General features: G+C 42.9%; 1 protein-coding gene across 4 annotated transcripts in view; it reads left to right on the top strand.

Annotated features, from left to right (window-relative positions):
• Ryk (receptor-like tyrosine kinase) overlaps positions 1-11,086 on the top strand; it is an 82,433-nt gene extending 71,347 nt beyond the window's left edge. For all 4 annotated transcript variants that reach the window (XM_005367783.3, XM_013354024.2, XM_026789597.1 and 1 more), the window contains exons 14-15: positions 7,948-8,084; positions 9,204-11,086. In XM_005367783.3, the coding sequence (XP_005367840.1) occupies positions 7,948-8,084; positions 9,204-9,315 (249 nt within the window). In that variant the 3' untranslated portion in view covers positions 9,316-11,086. The remainder of the gene's footprint in view (positions 1-7,947; positions 8,085-9,203) is intronic.
• The last annotated feature ends 4,604 nt before the right edge of the window (positions 11,087-15,690 follow it).

Raw genomic sequence — 15,690 nt, 5'->3', positions numbered from 1 at the left:
ATGGAAACAGAAGAGGAATTGATCTGGGAGAGAGAGGGGTATGCAGGCAGGGACTGGGAGGAGTGGAGGGAAGGGAAACTATAGTCAGGATATATTGTATAAGAGAAGAATAAACGTTAAAAAGTATTTCAGAAGAGCATGTAAGATGTCTAGAACCCTAATGTGAATTGCTTGATTCCAATAGTGCTTCAGTATGAATTGCTTAGTTGATTTGTTTCTGTGTAGTTATTCCAAAATATAATTAATTAACAAATTATTTTATGTTTGTGGGTATCTTGCTTGCATGTATGTCTGGATCCCCTGGAACTGGACTTAGGGACAGTTGTGAGCTGCCATGTGGGTCCTGGGAATTGAACCTGGGTCCTCTAGAAGAGCATCTATTAACTGCTGAGCCATCTCTCCAGCCTCAGCAAAGCTATTTTAAAATCACACTTATGATCACATACTTTCTAGACTCCTAGAGCAAAAATAAACTGGGTGAGTGGGATCCGAGTTAATGTCATGCATGTCTAGACGGTACAGATTAGCAGAACGAATGGGACTCTAGTTAGTATAATGCAAGTCTAAACAGGCACTGTTCAGACATGTATTTTATTAACTAGAATATAATGTATGAGTGCTGAATTACTGAATGAAACTGCTCTGGGCTACTGGAACATCATACTTTAAAAAATTCTCAAAATCATACTTATAATCACTTATCTTTGCAGTCATAATATTTTATAAAACTTGTGAGCATTCATATTTGTGTAAGAACCTGTCGGAGTCAGAATGCCGTTTTACCAAATACTTTGTTTCTATTTGACAGCCTTATTTTTTATTATTTTAATTTTTTTCACTTTTTAATTGAAAACAGATTTTTCGTATACAGTATATCTGAGTGAGGTTTCTCTTCTCCCATTGTCTCCCAGATCCTCCCCACTCATCCAACTCCATGCCTTCTTCCTCTCTCTTAGAAAACAAACAGCAAATATAAACAGACTAAATTGTATCAAAGAAAAACAAAGAAAAAGCATAAGAACACATGCAGAGACACACACACAAAACAAAACCCATAAAAATACAAAATCAGAAGTCATAATATACAAATTATACAAAAGACCAGTAAGATTTTATTTAAAAAGCCTAATCAAAGCAACACGAAAACAAAAATATCAGTGAGTTTGTTTTGTGTTGGCCTTCTGCTGCTGAACATGGGGCCTGCCCTCAACTGTTTACATACCCAATGAGATCCATTGGAGAGAACTGGATTTTTTCCTTTGTAAGCAGTTATCAATTAGAAATAGCTTCTGGGTTAGGGATTGTGTCCACTTTCACCTGGAGCTCCATCTGGCTTGGATGGACCTGTGTATCTGCCACATTCTTATGAGTTCATATGTATGTCAGCCCTTGTGTCTGGAAGATACTGTTTCCTTGCTGTTGTCTGTCCTCTCTGACTTCGCATAATCTTTTTATTTATTTATTTTTTATTTTTTTTTATTATTTTTTTTGCATAATCTTTGTGCTGCCTTTTCTGCATAGTTCTGAGGGGAGACAGCCCAGTTAGGACTAAGAGTTCCAGAGCCTCGCTGTCTACACTTTGTCCAGCTGTGGTTCTCTGTAGTAATCCCATCTATTGCAGGAGAAAGCTGCTCCTGTGATGGCTAGGCAAGACACTGATCTATGAGCATAGCATGTCATTAGGAGTCATTTTATCGGTATGTTCCCTTAGCATAACAATAGTATTTGGTTTTCTTGTAGGATTATGGTCAGTCTAATCTCGGGTTGTTGATCACCCACCCAGGGTTCGACGTGGGTTCTGTGTCATGGAGTGGGTCTTAAGTCCAGTCAGAGAGTGGTCGGCTACTCCACAGCGTTTGTGCCTCTCTGGCACCAGCGCATCAAGCAGGCAGTAACCATCGTAGATTTCAGGGTTTGTGAATGGGTTGGTGGTTTTACCTTTCTTTTCGGTAGTGTGCCGTAAATACTAGTCAGTAGGAGTGAAGACTCTTAGTTAGGCACCAGTGTGACTTCTCCATGTTCAGAGAGTTAATATAGGTGTTGTCTTCAGTGATAAGACCTTATCAACTTGTGAAGAGCAACCAATAACCCTGGCAATAGCATGAGTTGATTGGGGATTTCCATGGGGCCCCTTTGGCAGCAGCTCAACTAGATGTAACTCTTTCCTGTTACTGGAAGTTTCACTTGATGGTGAAAGATGTCTAGGTGGGGCATTCTCTCTTCCATCATTTGGTGACTCCATTTAGATTTCGTATGTGTGTGTGTGTGTTTTAATGGTTTAATTTAATTTTTATTAATTTTAGTTTAATTTTTTTATTTTTTTAAATGGTTGTTCGAGATGTTGCTTCTTTTTCTTTGGAGGCTGTCCTGGAACTACTCGCTCTGTAGAGCAGGCTGGCCTTGAGCTCAGAGATCTGCCTGTCTTTCATATATGTATATATTTTAAGAAACTTCTATTGTGGAAGGTTTCCATATGATTCCTCAAATGGCCTAGCTTTATTTTGTTTTAATTACTATGAGTTCAGTAATGGACATATTGACAATTTTCTAAACTCAATATACCAACCCCTGTTTTGACAAGGTTTTCACTCTTACAGCTCAGGCTGGTTTTGAACATGAAATCTGGCTTCAGACTCCTAAGTGTTAGGATTGCAGGCATGTGCTACCAAGGTTTAAATATTATATTTTTGTCTTATTTAAAATTCTTTTTGGTTGGGCTTAGCACATCATTGTAAGAATGTCCCTTGGTTACATTTAAAGTGGCTAATTCTTAAAGATGTTCAGATTTTTCTCTTTTAAATTTTTACATTCATCTCATGCACAGATTCTCTCATGCACAGATACCTCCTCTAAGTGTCTTTTGCCTTGAATAATTGGGACTAAAAGTTACGTCTTTTCCTGTGACTATGATCGTCTATTAGTGTGAAAATTCTGCCTTTCAGTTTGGGGCATTGAATATTGCTTTAAATTCTTAGAGATTGTTAAATGTTGCATTCTAATTTTGGGTAGAAAATGCCAATAGCTCCATGAACAGAGACTGAGTTCATTTACTTCCGTGGGTGGAGGGAAGGCCTTATTTATTTATTTATTTATTTATTTATTTATTTATTTATATTTTTAGGCGGAGTTGCTCTGTGTAGGCCTGGCTATTCTTGGGAATTTGCCCTGTAGACCAGGCTGACCTTAAATTTAGGGCTCCCCCTGCCTCTGTCCCCCAGGTGCTGGGGTTAAAGGTGTGTTCCACCCACCATGCCCAGCTTAGGAGGTGGGTGTCAGAATTGTACTCACTATCATTTTTAGAAGTTGCTGAACAGTTTTCACCATCATGTACTAAAAATTTAACCTCACCCCCACTGGTCTGCATGTGTAAAATGCACACTTTGTAGGTGTGTAAAATGAACATTTGTTGGAATAAGGACCCTTTTCTCTCATCCAAGTACTAACCAGGCTCAACTGATGAGATCGGGCACGTTCAGGGTGGTATGGCCGTAAGCAGGACCCTTTTCTTTCCTTGAAAGAACCTTAACAGTTCTGCATTTCTTTGTAGTTAAGAATTCTTCGTGATCTGCTTAGAAACACATTGTTTTTTGTTTTTGTTTCCTGTTGTCATAAAAGTAATACATTGTGACTAGGCTTTGTTTTTGTAATTCTTATTGAAAACTTTCAATATTTTGGTGCGTTAAGAGTCTAACGGTATCACCATTGTCTTTTAACTATCAGCCTAGAAAATACCCACAACCAGATTCAGCTAATTATGAATGTCTCTATGTGGCACATAGGCCCTTTGAAGGCTGGCTGGGTATTGTTCTTGTTCAATATTTTCGTCAAATGTAGGCACAAACACAGATTTCTATGACTTTCTTTTATTTGATAGATGCCTCCTTTGAATTATTTAGATAATTATAGTAGCTAACATAGTTCAGCTGTCAGGACTCTACCTCCAATTGAGGGGTGAATGCAATCAGGAAACCACAGCTGAAAGTTTTCGTGTTGGTTTTCTTGTCTTTATGGTCCTACATTGTGTTTAAAAAGCATTTTCTTGGGAAAAACAAATCAAGGAAATGACTCCCATGCTAATCTTACCAGTGTGATTTATAGCCATCTTTTACTGCATTTGAACGGTTTTTACGCCACAGGGCAAATCAGATGTGCCCCGTGTGCCTTGCTGTTTCTTTGTAGACATTAGTGGGCATTTCCCTAGGAGGAAAAATCTGTGTTATCCAGAGCTTGCATCTGCATCTTACTCCTGTTTGCCCAGAGTTCTTGAGGCCATTGACTGAGCAGACTCACTCAGGAGACCCTCAAGGTTCTAGTATTTTCACTGAGAGCCGCCTTTGGTGGTAACTCAGTGAAAGCTGGAGTTACTGGAAGGTGCTTATTATTTTTAAAAGTATAGAATGCTTTTTGTTTTATGTTTTCCATTACTAAGGTTAGAGTAGTGCTTAGAGGATTGTTTCCCTTATGGTTGCAGGTTTTACACACCAGCAATCTTGAACCTATTATTTAAGTTTCCAATTTTCATTAAGAGAATTAACTTAAAGACACAAAGAACAATATAGAGATGAAAAGATGAGTTTAGACTTCGTTTAAAAAATAGAGATTTAGTATTCTTGATGCTAAGATGCTGTTTAGTTGTATTACTCTAACTTTAGTTGTCCTGATAGTTCCTGAAAATGAGCACTAGCCGGGCAGCAGTAGCACATGCCTTTAATCCCAGCACTGGGGAGGCAGAGTCAGTGGATCTCTGTGAGTTCAAGGCCAGCCTGGTCTACAGAGCAAGTTCCAGGATAGCCAGGGCCACACAAAGAAACCCTGTTTTTTTTTGGGGGGGGGAGAAAGAAAGAAAAACCAGTTCTAGTATTTCCAGAAGTGCGCAATTGCCCTGGCAGTGTTGTCTGTGGCTGCTGCCTTTCGAGATCTCATGGGGCTCTGAGCATCTCTCTTCCTGGTTGCTTTGAAATCTTGTTCTTCCCCTCTGCTTCATACTCCCTTGGAAGACCCTAATGTTCTGATGAAGCCATGTGTATCCATTTATGGAGAACACGGCATGGACAGCCTGTTCTGTGATGGTCGTTAGATAGTGTCTGAGGACTTAATTGTACTTGCAGCTACAGATTGCTGATTTTCAAGGCTAAGTGGTGTCTGAGTAGGTTATGGCTGATAGAACAGACTGGGTCTCTTAAGACACAGGCTGTGTTCCTCGTAGCGCTGAAGCCTGGGAAGTTGAGTGTGAGGTCTGGATCAGAATGTCCTTGCTGCTACATCTTTAAATGGCACAGGAGGAGTGGGGTCTGCTGAGGTCTTTATAAAGTGCCAGTCTCACTCCTGAGATCTCCACCCTCATGCTGTCAACTCCCCCCAAAGTGCCACCTGCTAATCCATCACACTGGGGTCAGGAGTTCAACGTGTGTGTGGCGGAGGCGCACACACAGTGAATACATCATGTTCTGCTACCAGGCCTTCTAATTCACATCCTTCTTGTGGTAGATTGCTGTCATTCCTTCCTAAGAGTCCTAAAAGCCTTAACTCATTTGCCTAAAATCAGAATCTCATCAAGGTAAGATTTATATGGAGGCAATTTGGTCTTCAGCTCTAAGTTTAGGAAACCAAGAAAGTTGCTGACTTTGAAAATGCAGTGGTTGGTTGGTGTATCTGTCTCCAAAAGGATGAAACAGGAAAGGAAAACAACAACAATACAATGTCAGATTTAAAAAAAAAAAAGCCAAAACCCAGCAAATACAATGATACTTTAGACTCCTGTGATTCTCTTTAGCTCAGAACCTTGCCATCCAGGTCCACTGGTAAGTTCACCCACAGCTACTCACAGAAGTTCCGTGGTGGCTGTCTGCCAGACAGGGCAGAGTGTGGAAGCATATTTCATCGCACTACTTTCCCACTGAATATTCATATTTATTTACTGTCAGTCAGGTGACTGACTGCTATGCTGAGGACAGTCTGATGTTTTAATCGGTCAAATAGAAGTTCCATCGTCCAGTGGTCCCAGCATCGTGCATTAAGATGAAAACAATTCCATACTCTCTGACAGCCCATGCTGTATTGTTAATGGAAAGAATAGCTTCATGTCCTTCATCTTAAATGGCAAGATCACGAGCGGTGTCCCAGTACTTTAGGAAGCTGAGGAAGAATTGCTGAAGTCTGGGATCAGCCTGGGTGAGAGAGAGAGAGGAGTGTACATATACCTCCCCCCAAAATAGAGAATAGCATTCACCTACACCTCTTACTTACATGACCTTCTGTCAAAGCAACCCCAACGTCAGATGGCTGTGCTGCTCACTGTGTGAGGGGACAGCAGATTCTGAAAGGCTGGACCCTTTGGCTTTGATGTTGAGGCAGTGCTGCCTGCTCATTAAGAGTTCATAGCATTGTATAGTGGATTGAATTATATCACCTTCCCACCCCAGTTCTCCAAAAGATGTAGTGGAAATCTTAATCCCCGTAACTAGGAATGTGACGTTGAGAAACACGAAGGACTGCTGACCAAAGCTAGAACTAGAAAAGAGGAGATCACTTTTTAGAGTAAATTTTAATGTCATTCCATTGTTATTTTCCTAGATTTTGCTAAGAAATGTGGCTGTTACTCACTAATAGGTTGAGTATCCTTCATCCAAAATGTCAGGATTTTTTCTAGACTTGAGAGTGTGTGTGTGCGCGCATGTATTATAGGACTCAAGTCTAAACACAGTTTTATTTTGTGTAATATTTTTAATGATTTTGCTCATGAAACAGCTTCATGGTATGGAAATTTCTTTATTTGTCATGTCAGCTCTGTAACTTGGATTTTGGAGCATTTTGGATTAGAGATGTTCAACCTGCAAAAAACTTTTAAAAAACAAACAGACGTGTATTTTACCCACTGATTCCAGATTTCATTCATACTGAAAAGCAATAACCTCAAGTTGAGTGCTCTGTGCTTGGATTCTGCGGAATGTATTTGCCTTGTGTTCCCCACCCCCCAGTTTTTCTCTCACTCACTGAGAAATGTGTAGTTGGGAAAGCCACTAATTTCCCCTGCTTCCTCACCTTATGAACCTAAGCTCCCCGACTGAGCTTCTCGAGGTTTGTTGTGCAAACTGAATGTGACTGGAGGCTCCTTGCAAAATACTGCGAGAATTCTTGAGCTCTTGGCACACAGGCATTGCTCTCTTTCCCTGGCTTCAGCTGTTGTGTGTTCAGTGTTCACGAGTGACAGCAGGCTGGAGACTGTCCCCACCCAAACCCTTCCCAGCAGCATACCAGTAGCTTTGGGTGCACTTGGAGCTTGTCTTCAGCACATTCTCCAGGAGCTACTGTGGAGCCAGGGCTGAGCTGAGAGGGGAAAGCCTAGTCCGTCCCTCAGTGCTCCTGCTGCCTCTTTGTAGGTTCTGTTCTTACTGACAGTTCACCTGCTGATTTGAGTAAGTCTGATATTTTACTCAGCCGGGAGATATTTTTTCAGGGTGTTTCCATCTGCTAACCTAAAGTTGTAAATACAGAGCTCGTGATGTACTCCAGTAATAGAACAAATGCTTTTTTTGCATTATACCCGAGTTCCAGCTCTAGCTCTGCAAAATAAGCAAATCAGAAACTCAAAACTTCTCACAGTTTATATAATCTACATATTTCACTTATCGAGGGTGTTCTGTCCATTTAAGTTGTTTTCCATTTCCCAGCATGATTGATTAATTAGGGGGTAGCATGATTTATAACCAGTGGTAAAAATGGCTTCTTCCAACAGACGTAATTACTCAGAACAAATAATACCAATATTCATATTAAAGAATAAATTCATTAAAATGTTCTTTCTTATCCCAGCCAGCGAAACTAGCCAGTGTGATAGATTTCTTTCTTTAAGAGTTTGTTCAGCTGCTCTCTTGGCCTATAGCTTGCTGTAGTCACCAGCATCCAGTTTTTAAATGTCCCTTCATTATGCTGCTGTCCCTCTCTTAGTGGGCCTTTGGAGTGACGTTGTGGGAGCTCATGACGCTGGGCCAGACGCCCTACGTGGACATCGACCCCTTTGAGATGGCCGCTTACCTGAAAGATGGTTACCGAATCGCCCAGCCAATCAACTGCCCTGATGAACTGTGAGTGCTTTGGGTCTTGGACATGAGCTTTGATGCATTTACTGTATTATTATAAAAGTAGGAAAACAAGTTCCTGTGTTCACACAGAGCCTTCCCCCTTGAGAGTGATGAGTCTTCAGATGTGACTGAGACCTGTGGAGAACCGCAGTCACTGTTGAATGCCTTAACATCTTGTATCAGTGGTGCACAATCTGAATTACTAAGACTCTAACATAATAGTGAGGAAACTGATGGGATATTATTTCAGTTTCCTGACTTTTGTTTAAACAGACATGTTTAGCAAGATCCAGTACTTAGGAAAGCCTTTCTTGAGGTCCAGATTTGAATGCCCAGCACCCACTAAAAAGACATGTATGGTAGTGTGTGTCTGTGACCGTACCACAAGGTGACTGGAGACAAGCAGATCCCTGAAGCTCATTGGCTAGCGTTCATACCTGCATCTATGAACTCAGATATCCTGTCTGAAAAAAGAAAACAATAGCGACAATACTCACTGTTGTCCTCTGGCCTACACACACATGCATACAACCACACAGACATGTACATAGACCCCACCAGAGATCAGAGACAGAGAGACAGACATATTTCTCTTTGTGATCTTGCCTTGCCAAGCATCAGTGATGCTTCAGGAAGATGCTCTGGGCTAGCGGATGACAGGTGCTTCTGACCTCCTGCCTCCATCACATCGCTGACCTTCTCCATCATGGCTGTGGGGTGCAGAGAGTCTGGGAAGTCAGTGCAGAAATGAATGTTGTCTAAGAGGCCCAAGAAGGTTTCTCTGCCAGTTCACCCAGGAATCCTGATTTCAGTTAACTCTTCCTCTGAGTTCTTCTCCCTCAGCATCCCAGATGACACAGGCTGTTATTCTGTGTTCTGTGTATTTACAAGAAACTCTGCACTTGCTAAGTATTTTGTATTCTCATGAAGAACTGGAATCCATGTGTGTAATCCAAATAACTCATCTTAGCTTCTTTTCAATTCTAAAACTGCTAACTCATAGTCAGATTAAGTGATCGTTACTAGGCCGTCTTCTCTACAACCACGTTTGAGCAGAAAGCGTAGCTGGCGCAGAATTGACTGCAAGACCCTGACTAGCCCCCTTTCCACGTCACTCCGCAGGTTTGCTGTGATGGCCTGTTGCTGGGCCTTGGACCCGGAGGAGAGGCCTAAGTTTCAGCAGCTGGTCCAGTGCCTCACAGAGTTTCATGCCGCCCTGGGAGCCTACGTCTGACTACTCTCCCAGACCACAGCTCAGAAGAAAGTGCCTGTTGCAGATGCTTTGCCTGTAGCGCAGTGCCTGCAGAAGCACCTCTGTCTCCCAGAATGCCTTAGGAATGCTTTCAAACCTGAACTTCTAAAGACAGACTTCACGTGGAGTATTTTCTAGATACCACTTTTATTAGGTTGAACTGAAGGGGTTTTGTAAATTTTTTGGCCAAAAATTTTTTTAAAATATAGTTACTTTGGACTAGGGGGTGCATTCTTAAAAAAAAAATAAACAGTTTAAAAAATTGTTTAGACACAGATATTTGGAATAGCTGTCTTAGTGCCAACTGCTTTTATCTTTATGTTCTACTTCATTGAGGGGTGACTCACCTTTAAAGCTATTTTAATATTGTCACTGCTTTTGGGAATGGTTTGTCTTCAAAACATGGTACTTTTCTTAGGAAAAACAGCATAAAAAAATGCCTGATTTGCCTTATACAAGGAAAGACAGTATATTAGCAGAAGGAAAATTGAAGAAAAGGTAAAGAGGAAAATTTAACAACAACAGCAAAAGCCATAGTGCCCCTGCATAGAAAATTGCTTGTTTAGTGAACATGGCTCTGCTCTCTTGTCTGGGGAAGCAGTGGCTGCGTTCATCACATCTCAGCCCTCCTGTGAGCCAGAAGAAAGCTGGGGCAGATTCGTAGAAGCAGTGGTGACCTTATTTATTTTTGCTCTCTGGGCAAGGAGATGATACGGTTGCAGAGAGTGAACCCTCTCTATGCCCACAGTTCCTTCTGCGTGCACCTGGGCTTGTGTACACAGAGCTGGCGCTTCGGTTGCTGTGGGCTTGGGTTGTTTTGTTTTTAGTTTAAATTGATAATTTTTATGCTTCTCTTTAAGGCTGGCTTAAGTATAAATTTGTTTTTTAAAACATTTGGAAAATTAAAGAACTCATTTTATACGACGGTATTCAAATACTGCTCATAATGTGTGATTGGTGGTTGTGTCTTGGAAGTCTTTGAACATGCAACCACTGGATAGTTGTGTTTGATCTCATGAGAATGTGCCTCAGTTCCAAAACCCCTGTAGGAGGGCAGCTGACTCTTCCTGGCCTCTGTGGCGTGTGAAGTATCACATGGAGCCGTCTCTCCAGACCCAGTAGGTGGCATGTGTTTTCATTGACCTAAGGGAGAGTCAAGTGAGCCTGTAAATTGCCTGGGCCTACAGAGGCCTGCCTCTGTCCTTCCTCTCTGGGCTGTGAGGGAGAACACGGGGCTGTTATATTAAAATAAGTCTTACGAATAAGCAGAATATCTGAAAAACAGCTCCCACAGTACAAGCTCCCACAAGCAATCAGGACCTTGATGTCCTACGCACAGTGTCCCTCACACAATCTAATATGCTAATATTCTGCCTACACAGCTTAACGTGCTGGTGTTCTATTCACACAACCTAACGTGTAGATGTTTTTGTCCACACAGACTTATGTGCTGGTGTTCTGTTCATGATGCGCTTCATCCCCACATGTCTCCGTTTTAAAATGTTTCTTTTGATGTGTTTGTAGTTTGGAGATGCTTTGTTAATAACCTACATCTTAGAAGGCAGTCAACAAATCCTAGGGTGGACATCGCCTTCATAGAGCAATCAGTTCTTCCCGCCTTTTCCAACATTCAGTGCACTCTTTTTATCGTCAAATGAGAACAATGTTTAGAAGTCACAGTTCAGTGTGCAAGAATTGCTTTGAAAAAAAAAAGGCAGCTGGGTGGTGGCGCACGCCTTTAATCCCAGCACTCAAGAGGGAGAAGCAGGTAGATCTCTGTGAGTTCGAGGCCAGCCTGGTCTACAAAGCGAGTTCCAGGACAGCCAAGGCTGTTACACAGAGAAACCCTGTCTGGGACTGGAGAGATGGCTGGTTGGTAAGTCTGCTCACTGCTAGTCTAGAGCGCCTGAGTTAGGATCCCAGAACACAACAGCAGGTGGCTCAGTCACCTGGAACTCCAACCCCAGGGGATCCCTTTGACTTCCATAGGTGTCAGGCACACACACGCACATGATGTCATAAACTTACAAAGGCATGTGTTGTGTGCACACACGTGTTTAAGGTAAAGTGAAGAAGCTTTAGTTTGCTTTGGGTTTTATTAAGCTCTTTTGCATAGGCACGTGTGCATGCTCTTGTTTCAGTAGGTTTTTCTGCTGAACTATTTGGAGGTAGTGGCAAGGGAAGAAAAGGACAGTTCCAAGCTTTCCACAGCTGATCCTCCTCCAGTGGCTTGTATACCTTGTGACTACTGTTGAGCGTTATCTTCCCCCACCCCCAGAAAAACATAGGTGTATAAAAAAGAAGCAAGTTAATGGAGCACCAGAGACAGCTGAAGGCTGTCTTTGCTGACAGTACTCTTAAAATTTTTTGGCATAGCATCTTGCAATGTAGCCCAGGCTAGGCTCAAAATTTGCAGCCATCCTCCTGCCTGGCTAAAAGTAAAACCACCATGTCTAGCTTAGTAGTGATTTATTTCTAAAGTAGTAAGGACATCTCTGAAACTATAAAAACAATATTAAGAAATAAGCACAGTTTGAAAGTTATCATCTTGGGGGCTGGAAGATGGCTCAGAGGTTAAGAGCACTGGCTGTTCTTCCAGAGGCCCCAAGTTCAAGTCCCAGCAACCACATATTGACTCAGAACAGTCTATAATGAGATCTGGTGCCCTCTTCTGCCATGCAGGCAGAACACTGTGTAGATAATAGATAAATAAATCTTCTAAAAAATTATCTTTAAACAAAATTTGGAGATAAACATCATGGTGCTGAAAGTTCCATTTGGAATCAGCGTTTCTGATTATCTTTTTTAGGTTTTGGCCTTCTGCTTTCTTGCATCCAAGAATTAGCACAGGTTGTTAGGTGGAGACCTACATCATAGTGATGGCAACCAAAAAAAAAAGTCGCTCCACAGCGTCTCAAAGGAGGTGGGTTCCAGGTCCCAAATCCACAGATGCTGAAGGCCCTTAAAGTGGCTTCTCTCTAGTCACCAATAGAACGTGAATAGTGCATTTTCCCAAATCTTCTTGGTCTAAGGTTGATTGAGTTCAAAGACATGGAACAGAGAGCGGGCTAACTGTGTAGTTTTACCATGGGTACACATGACTATTAGGCATTCTAGAAAAAAGAAATTTTAAGAATTATTTTTATTTTATGTGTATGAATGTTTTCCTGCTTGTATGTACTGTGTGCATTATGTGTGTGCCTGGTACCTATGGAGGCCAGAAGAGGGTGTCAGATGACCTGGAACTGGAGTTACACATGAGCTACCACGTATGTGCTGGGATGGAACCTGGCTTCTCTGCTAGAGCAGTGACTGCTCTAACCTCTGAGCTACGTCTGCAGCCCAGGAGTTAGATTTTGTTGCGTTTTAAAAAGTAGCTTTACTGAGATATAATTGATAATCGAATTCAAAGTACGTGGGTTTTGATATGTCCATTGTTGGATGGTCATCAACCACAGTCTAATTCAGTTTGTCTTTGGGTTTTTGTTTGTTTGTTTGAGACAGGACCTTACAGTGCAGCCCAGGAGGTTCTGACTGTGGCCCAGGCTGCTTTAACCTCTTCAACACTGGAATAAACTGGGGCACCATTGTGTCTAGTTCTCCAGCTCAGATGTCACTCCTAAAAGAAACCCAGTGCCCATTTGCAGACGCCCACATTCCTTTCCCACTTCTTTTAAGGTTTATTTATTTATTATGTATACAGGATTCTGTCTGCATGTATACCTGCAAGCCAGAAGAAGACACCAGATCTTATGGATGGCTGTGAGCCACCATGTGGTCGTTGGGAATTGAACTCAGGTCCTCTGGACAGGCAGCCAATGCTCTTCATCCCTGAGCCATCTCTCCAGCCCTCCTTTCCCACTCCTAGCCTTAGGCAGTTACTAATCTGAACTTTATCTCTCTTCTGAATTTTCCAATAAGTGGAGTCCTGCAGTATAAGATCTGGTGGTAGATAGAATACTCTTGATCCCCTGGCGTGGCAGTGAGATTATAGGTGTGTGATATCATGCCCAGCTAGACATTTTATTTTATTCTATGTGTGTGTAAGGCAGAGCTGACTTCCTCAGTTGCTCTCACTGATTGTCTAGACTAGCTGGCTAATAAGCTTCATGGATCCTCTGATCTCTTCCCAGCATTGGATTGCAGGTTTATAGGTCACACTTGGCTTTTGTGTATGTGCTAGGGATTGAACCCAGATCCTTGTGGTCCGGTGATAGGTGCTTTGCTGACTAAGCCATCCCCTCCTTCCCCTGGCGCCTAGGTCTGTCAACTTAAACTAGCTCCACTAGTCACGAAAGTATGTGTATTTAAAGAGCACTTTAGGATTTGTCTCCAGAGATGGGTGACTCGAGGGGGTGTTGGCCGCCATTCCCGGCTTCACAGAAACGCCGGAGTTACTATTATGAGTAAGAATCCTTGGGCCCCAACTTGTCTGTAGCCAGAATGGCCTTGGCCTGACCAGGCCAGGAAGTGCAGTGCATGGTGTTTGTGTTTGAGTTCTGTGTTGGAATCTCTAGGCAGTGCCCCTTTGGCCCACAGATGCCTTAGCTGAAGGAGAGGGTGGTGAGAGGGTGGAGTTGGCCTGACAGCCATCTTGGTCACCTAAAGAGATTCTTGTTTTGTGGTAAGTGCTCCCATAGGATCCTCCTCAGCCCTTCTGGGAAGGCAGGAAATGGAAGAGACAGCTTGGCCTGTTGGGCTTGGTGGGAAGTTCCCTGCTCCACCTTCCCTGACCTTCAGGCCCTGCACACTTTAGGCACCCTTTGTTGTTGGCCTCGGCCTCTGGCCCTTGCTGTGCCTGTCCCTCTTGAGGAATTCTGGTCTCTTTCCACAGGATGTGGCCCTTAGGTGCATTAAAATAGTATAAGATCTGGTAGAGGATATAAATACTGGATTCCCATCACCGCCTCCGCACTCCTCCACATAGCTGTGCTTTGGAGACAGGCGCTGATAGCCTAACTCCCTCGCTGTTGCTTGTAGGCATAAGGTGTGTAGCAGGCTGTTTCTTATGTTGGTGTATTATAGGAAATGGGTGTACTTTTCCAGGAAGGAAATGAATTTGATAGGACGCTGACCTACACCCCATTAATAGTCATTTTAATAAACATGTGTCAAATGAGTACAGATTCATGATTTTGGTTTTCTGGACCCATGGACAGCATGCTATTATTGGTTAAAAATGAGGTTTCTTCCCAAGGAGGGAAGGTTGGGAGGTAAGTGAGAAGGTGTGCCGTGAGGGTCTAACAACCAGAAGTGGAGACTTCGGTCAGGATGTGGTAGAAACTCAATAAAGGAATCACATTAGAGTGATGCGGTCGCTGTTCCTGCAGTGTTAGTGGCAGGCAGCTGTTGCCACCGTACATCAGGCATGGGACTGGTTACCCACTGTCCTGTCCAGTTTGCAGTCGAGCAAGTGAAAGCTGAGTTCAGTTGCGTAAGTAGTGCTGTGTTTTAATCCAGGGAGTCTGGCTAACACACCGTGTCCTGGAGGTGAGAAGAAAGGACTTGCAAGGGTAGCAGGATATCTTAGGAGGCCCTGCCTGTGAGAGGCAGTAATTCTGATTGGGAGTGCAAGGTTGAGTAGGGGCTTGTGAGCCTTGTAGGAGCTAGAACTCTACAGAGGGGAATTAGAAAGGGAGCTGGCCAGGTACAAATGAGAAAGGGGCCAGAGCCAAGGCAAGCCATATTGATACTACCCTGGTTAACCATCCCGTTTTTCTTCAGGAATTTGGTTATAGTGGAATCTGCTATAACAAATAGTGAAGTAAACGTTTGCCTCTTACATTGTAGTCTAAAGGGAGGAGGGTGTCTAAGGACCCATCTCAGGTGCCTTCCATTCTATCCTTTCACATCCCAGGCCATTTTTATGGGCCTGCTGGGTTGTGACATCACTGCAGCTCCCAGAAGAGGGCACAAGCAGAGTGGAAAGTCATTTTCTTACAAGTGATAGAAAAGCTACCCGCATCGCTTCTGCTGTTGTCGGGGAAGACCTGAGTACCAGCAGCAGAGGGACATCATCTAGAAAGAGCCTCAACGAGGCCGCTGGCTGGGAGAGGATGGATTTGGAAATAGCAGCCTACCAAAGAAGAGAAGGGGTGATGGAGGAGTTAGTCAAGAACTGGGCTTTCCTGGATAGCTGTGAGGCCAGCAGCACTCCAGACTTTTGACTGATGGCTAAAGGGAGTTACGTCGTCAGGCCCTCAAGTTAAGCAAAGTGTCTGAACCAAGATACTGAAGATCTGAATACCGTGAGCCTAAGAGTTTCCAGAGTAAATATGGGAGTAGGGCAGGAAGAAAGTTGATGAATGAGAGGTGGTAGTTTGTGGCTACAGTGGAATCTGGATTTGAGCCCAAAGT

Source organism: Microtus ochrogaster, unplaced genomic scaffold, assembly GCF_000317375.1.
Source record: "Microtus ochrogaster isolate Prairie Vole_2 unplaced genomic scaffold, MicOch1.0 UNK24, whole genome shotgun sequence".
Taxonomy (NCBI): Eukaryota; Metazoa; Chordata; class Mammalia; order Rodentia; family Cricetidae; genus Microtus; species Microtus ochrogaster.
This window is presented reverse-complemented; position numbering and strand designations above follow the sequence as displayed.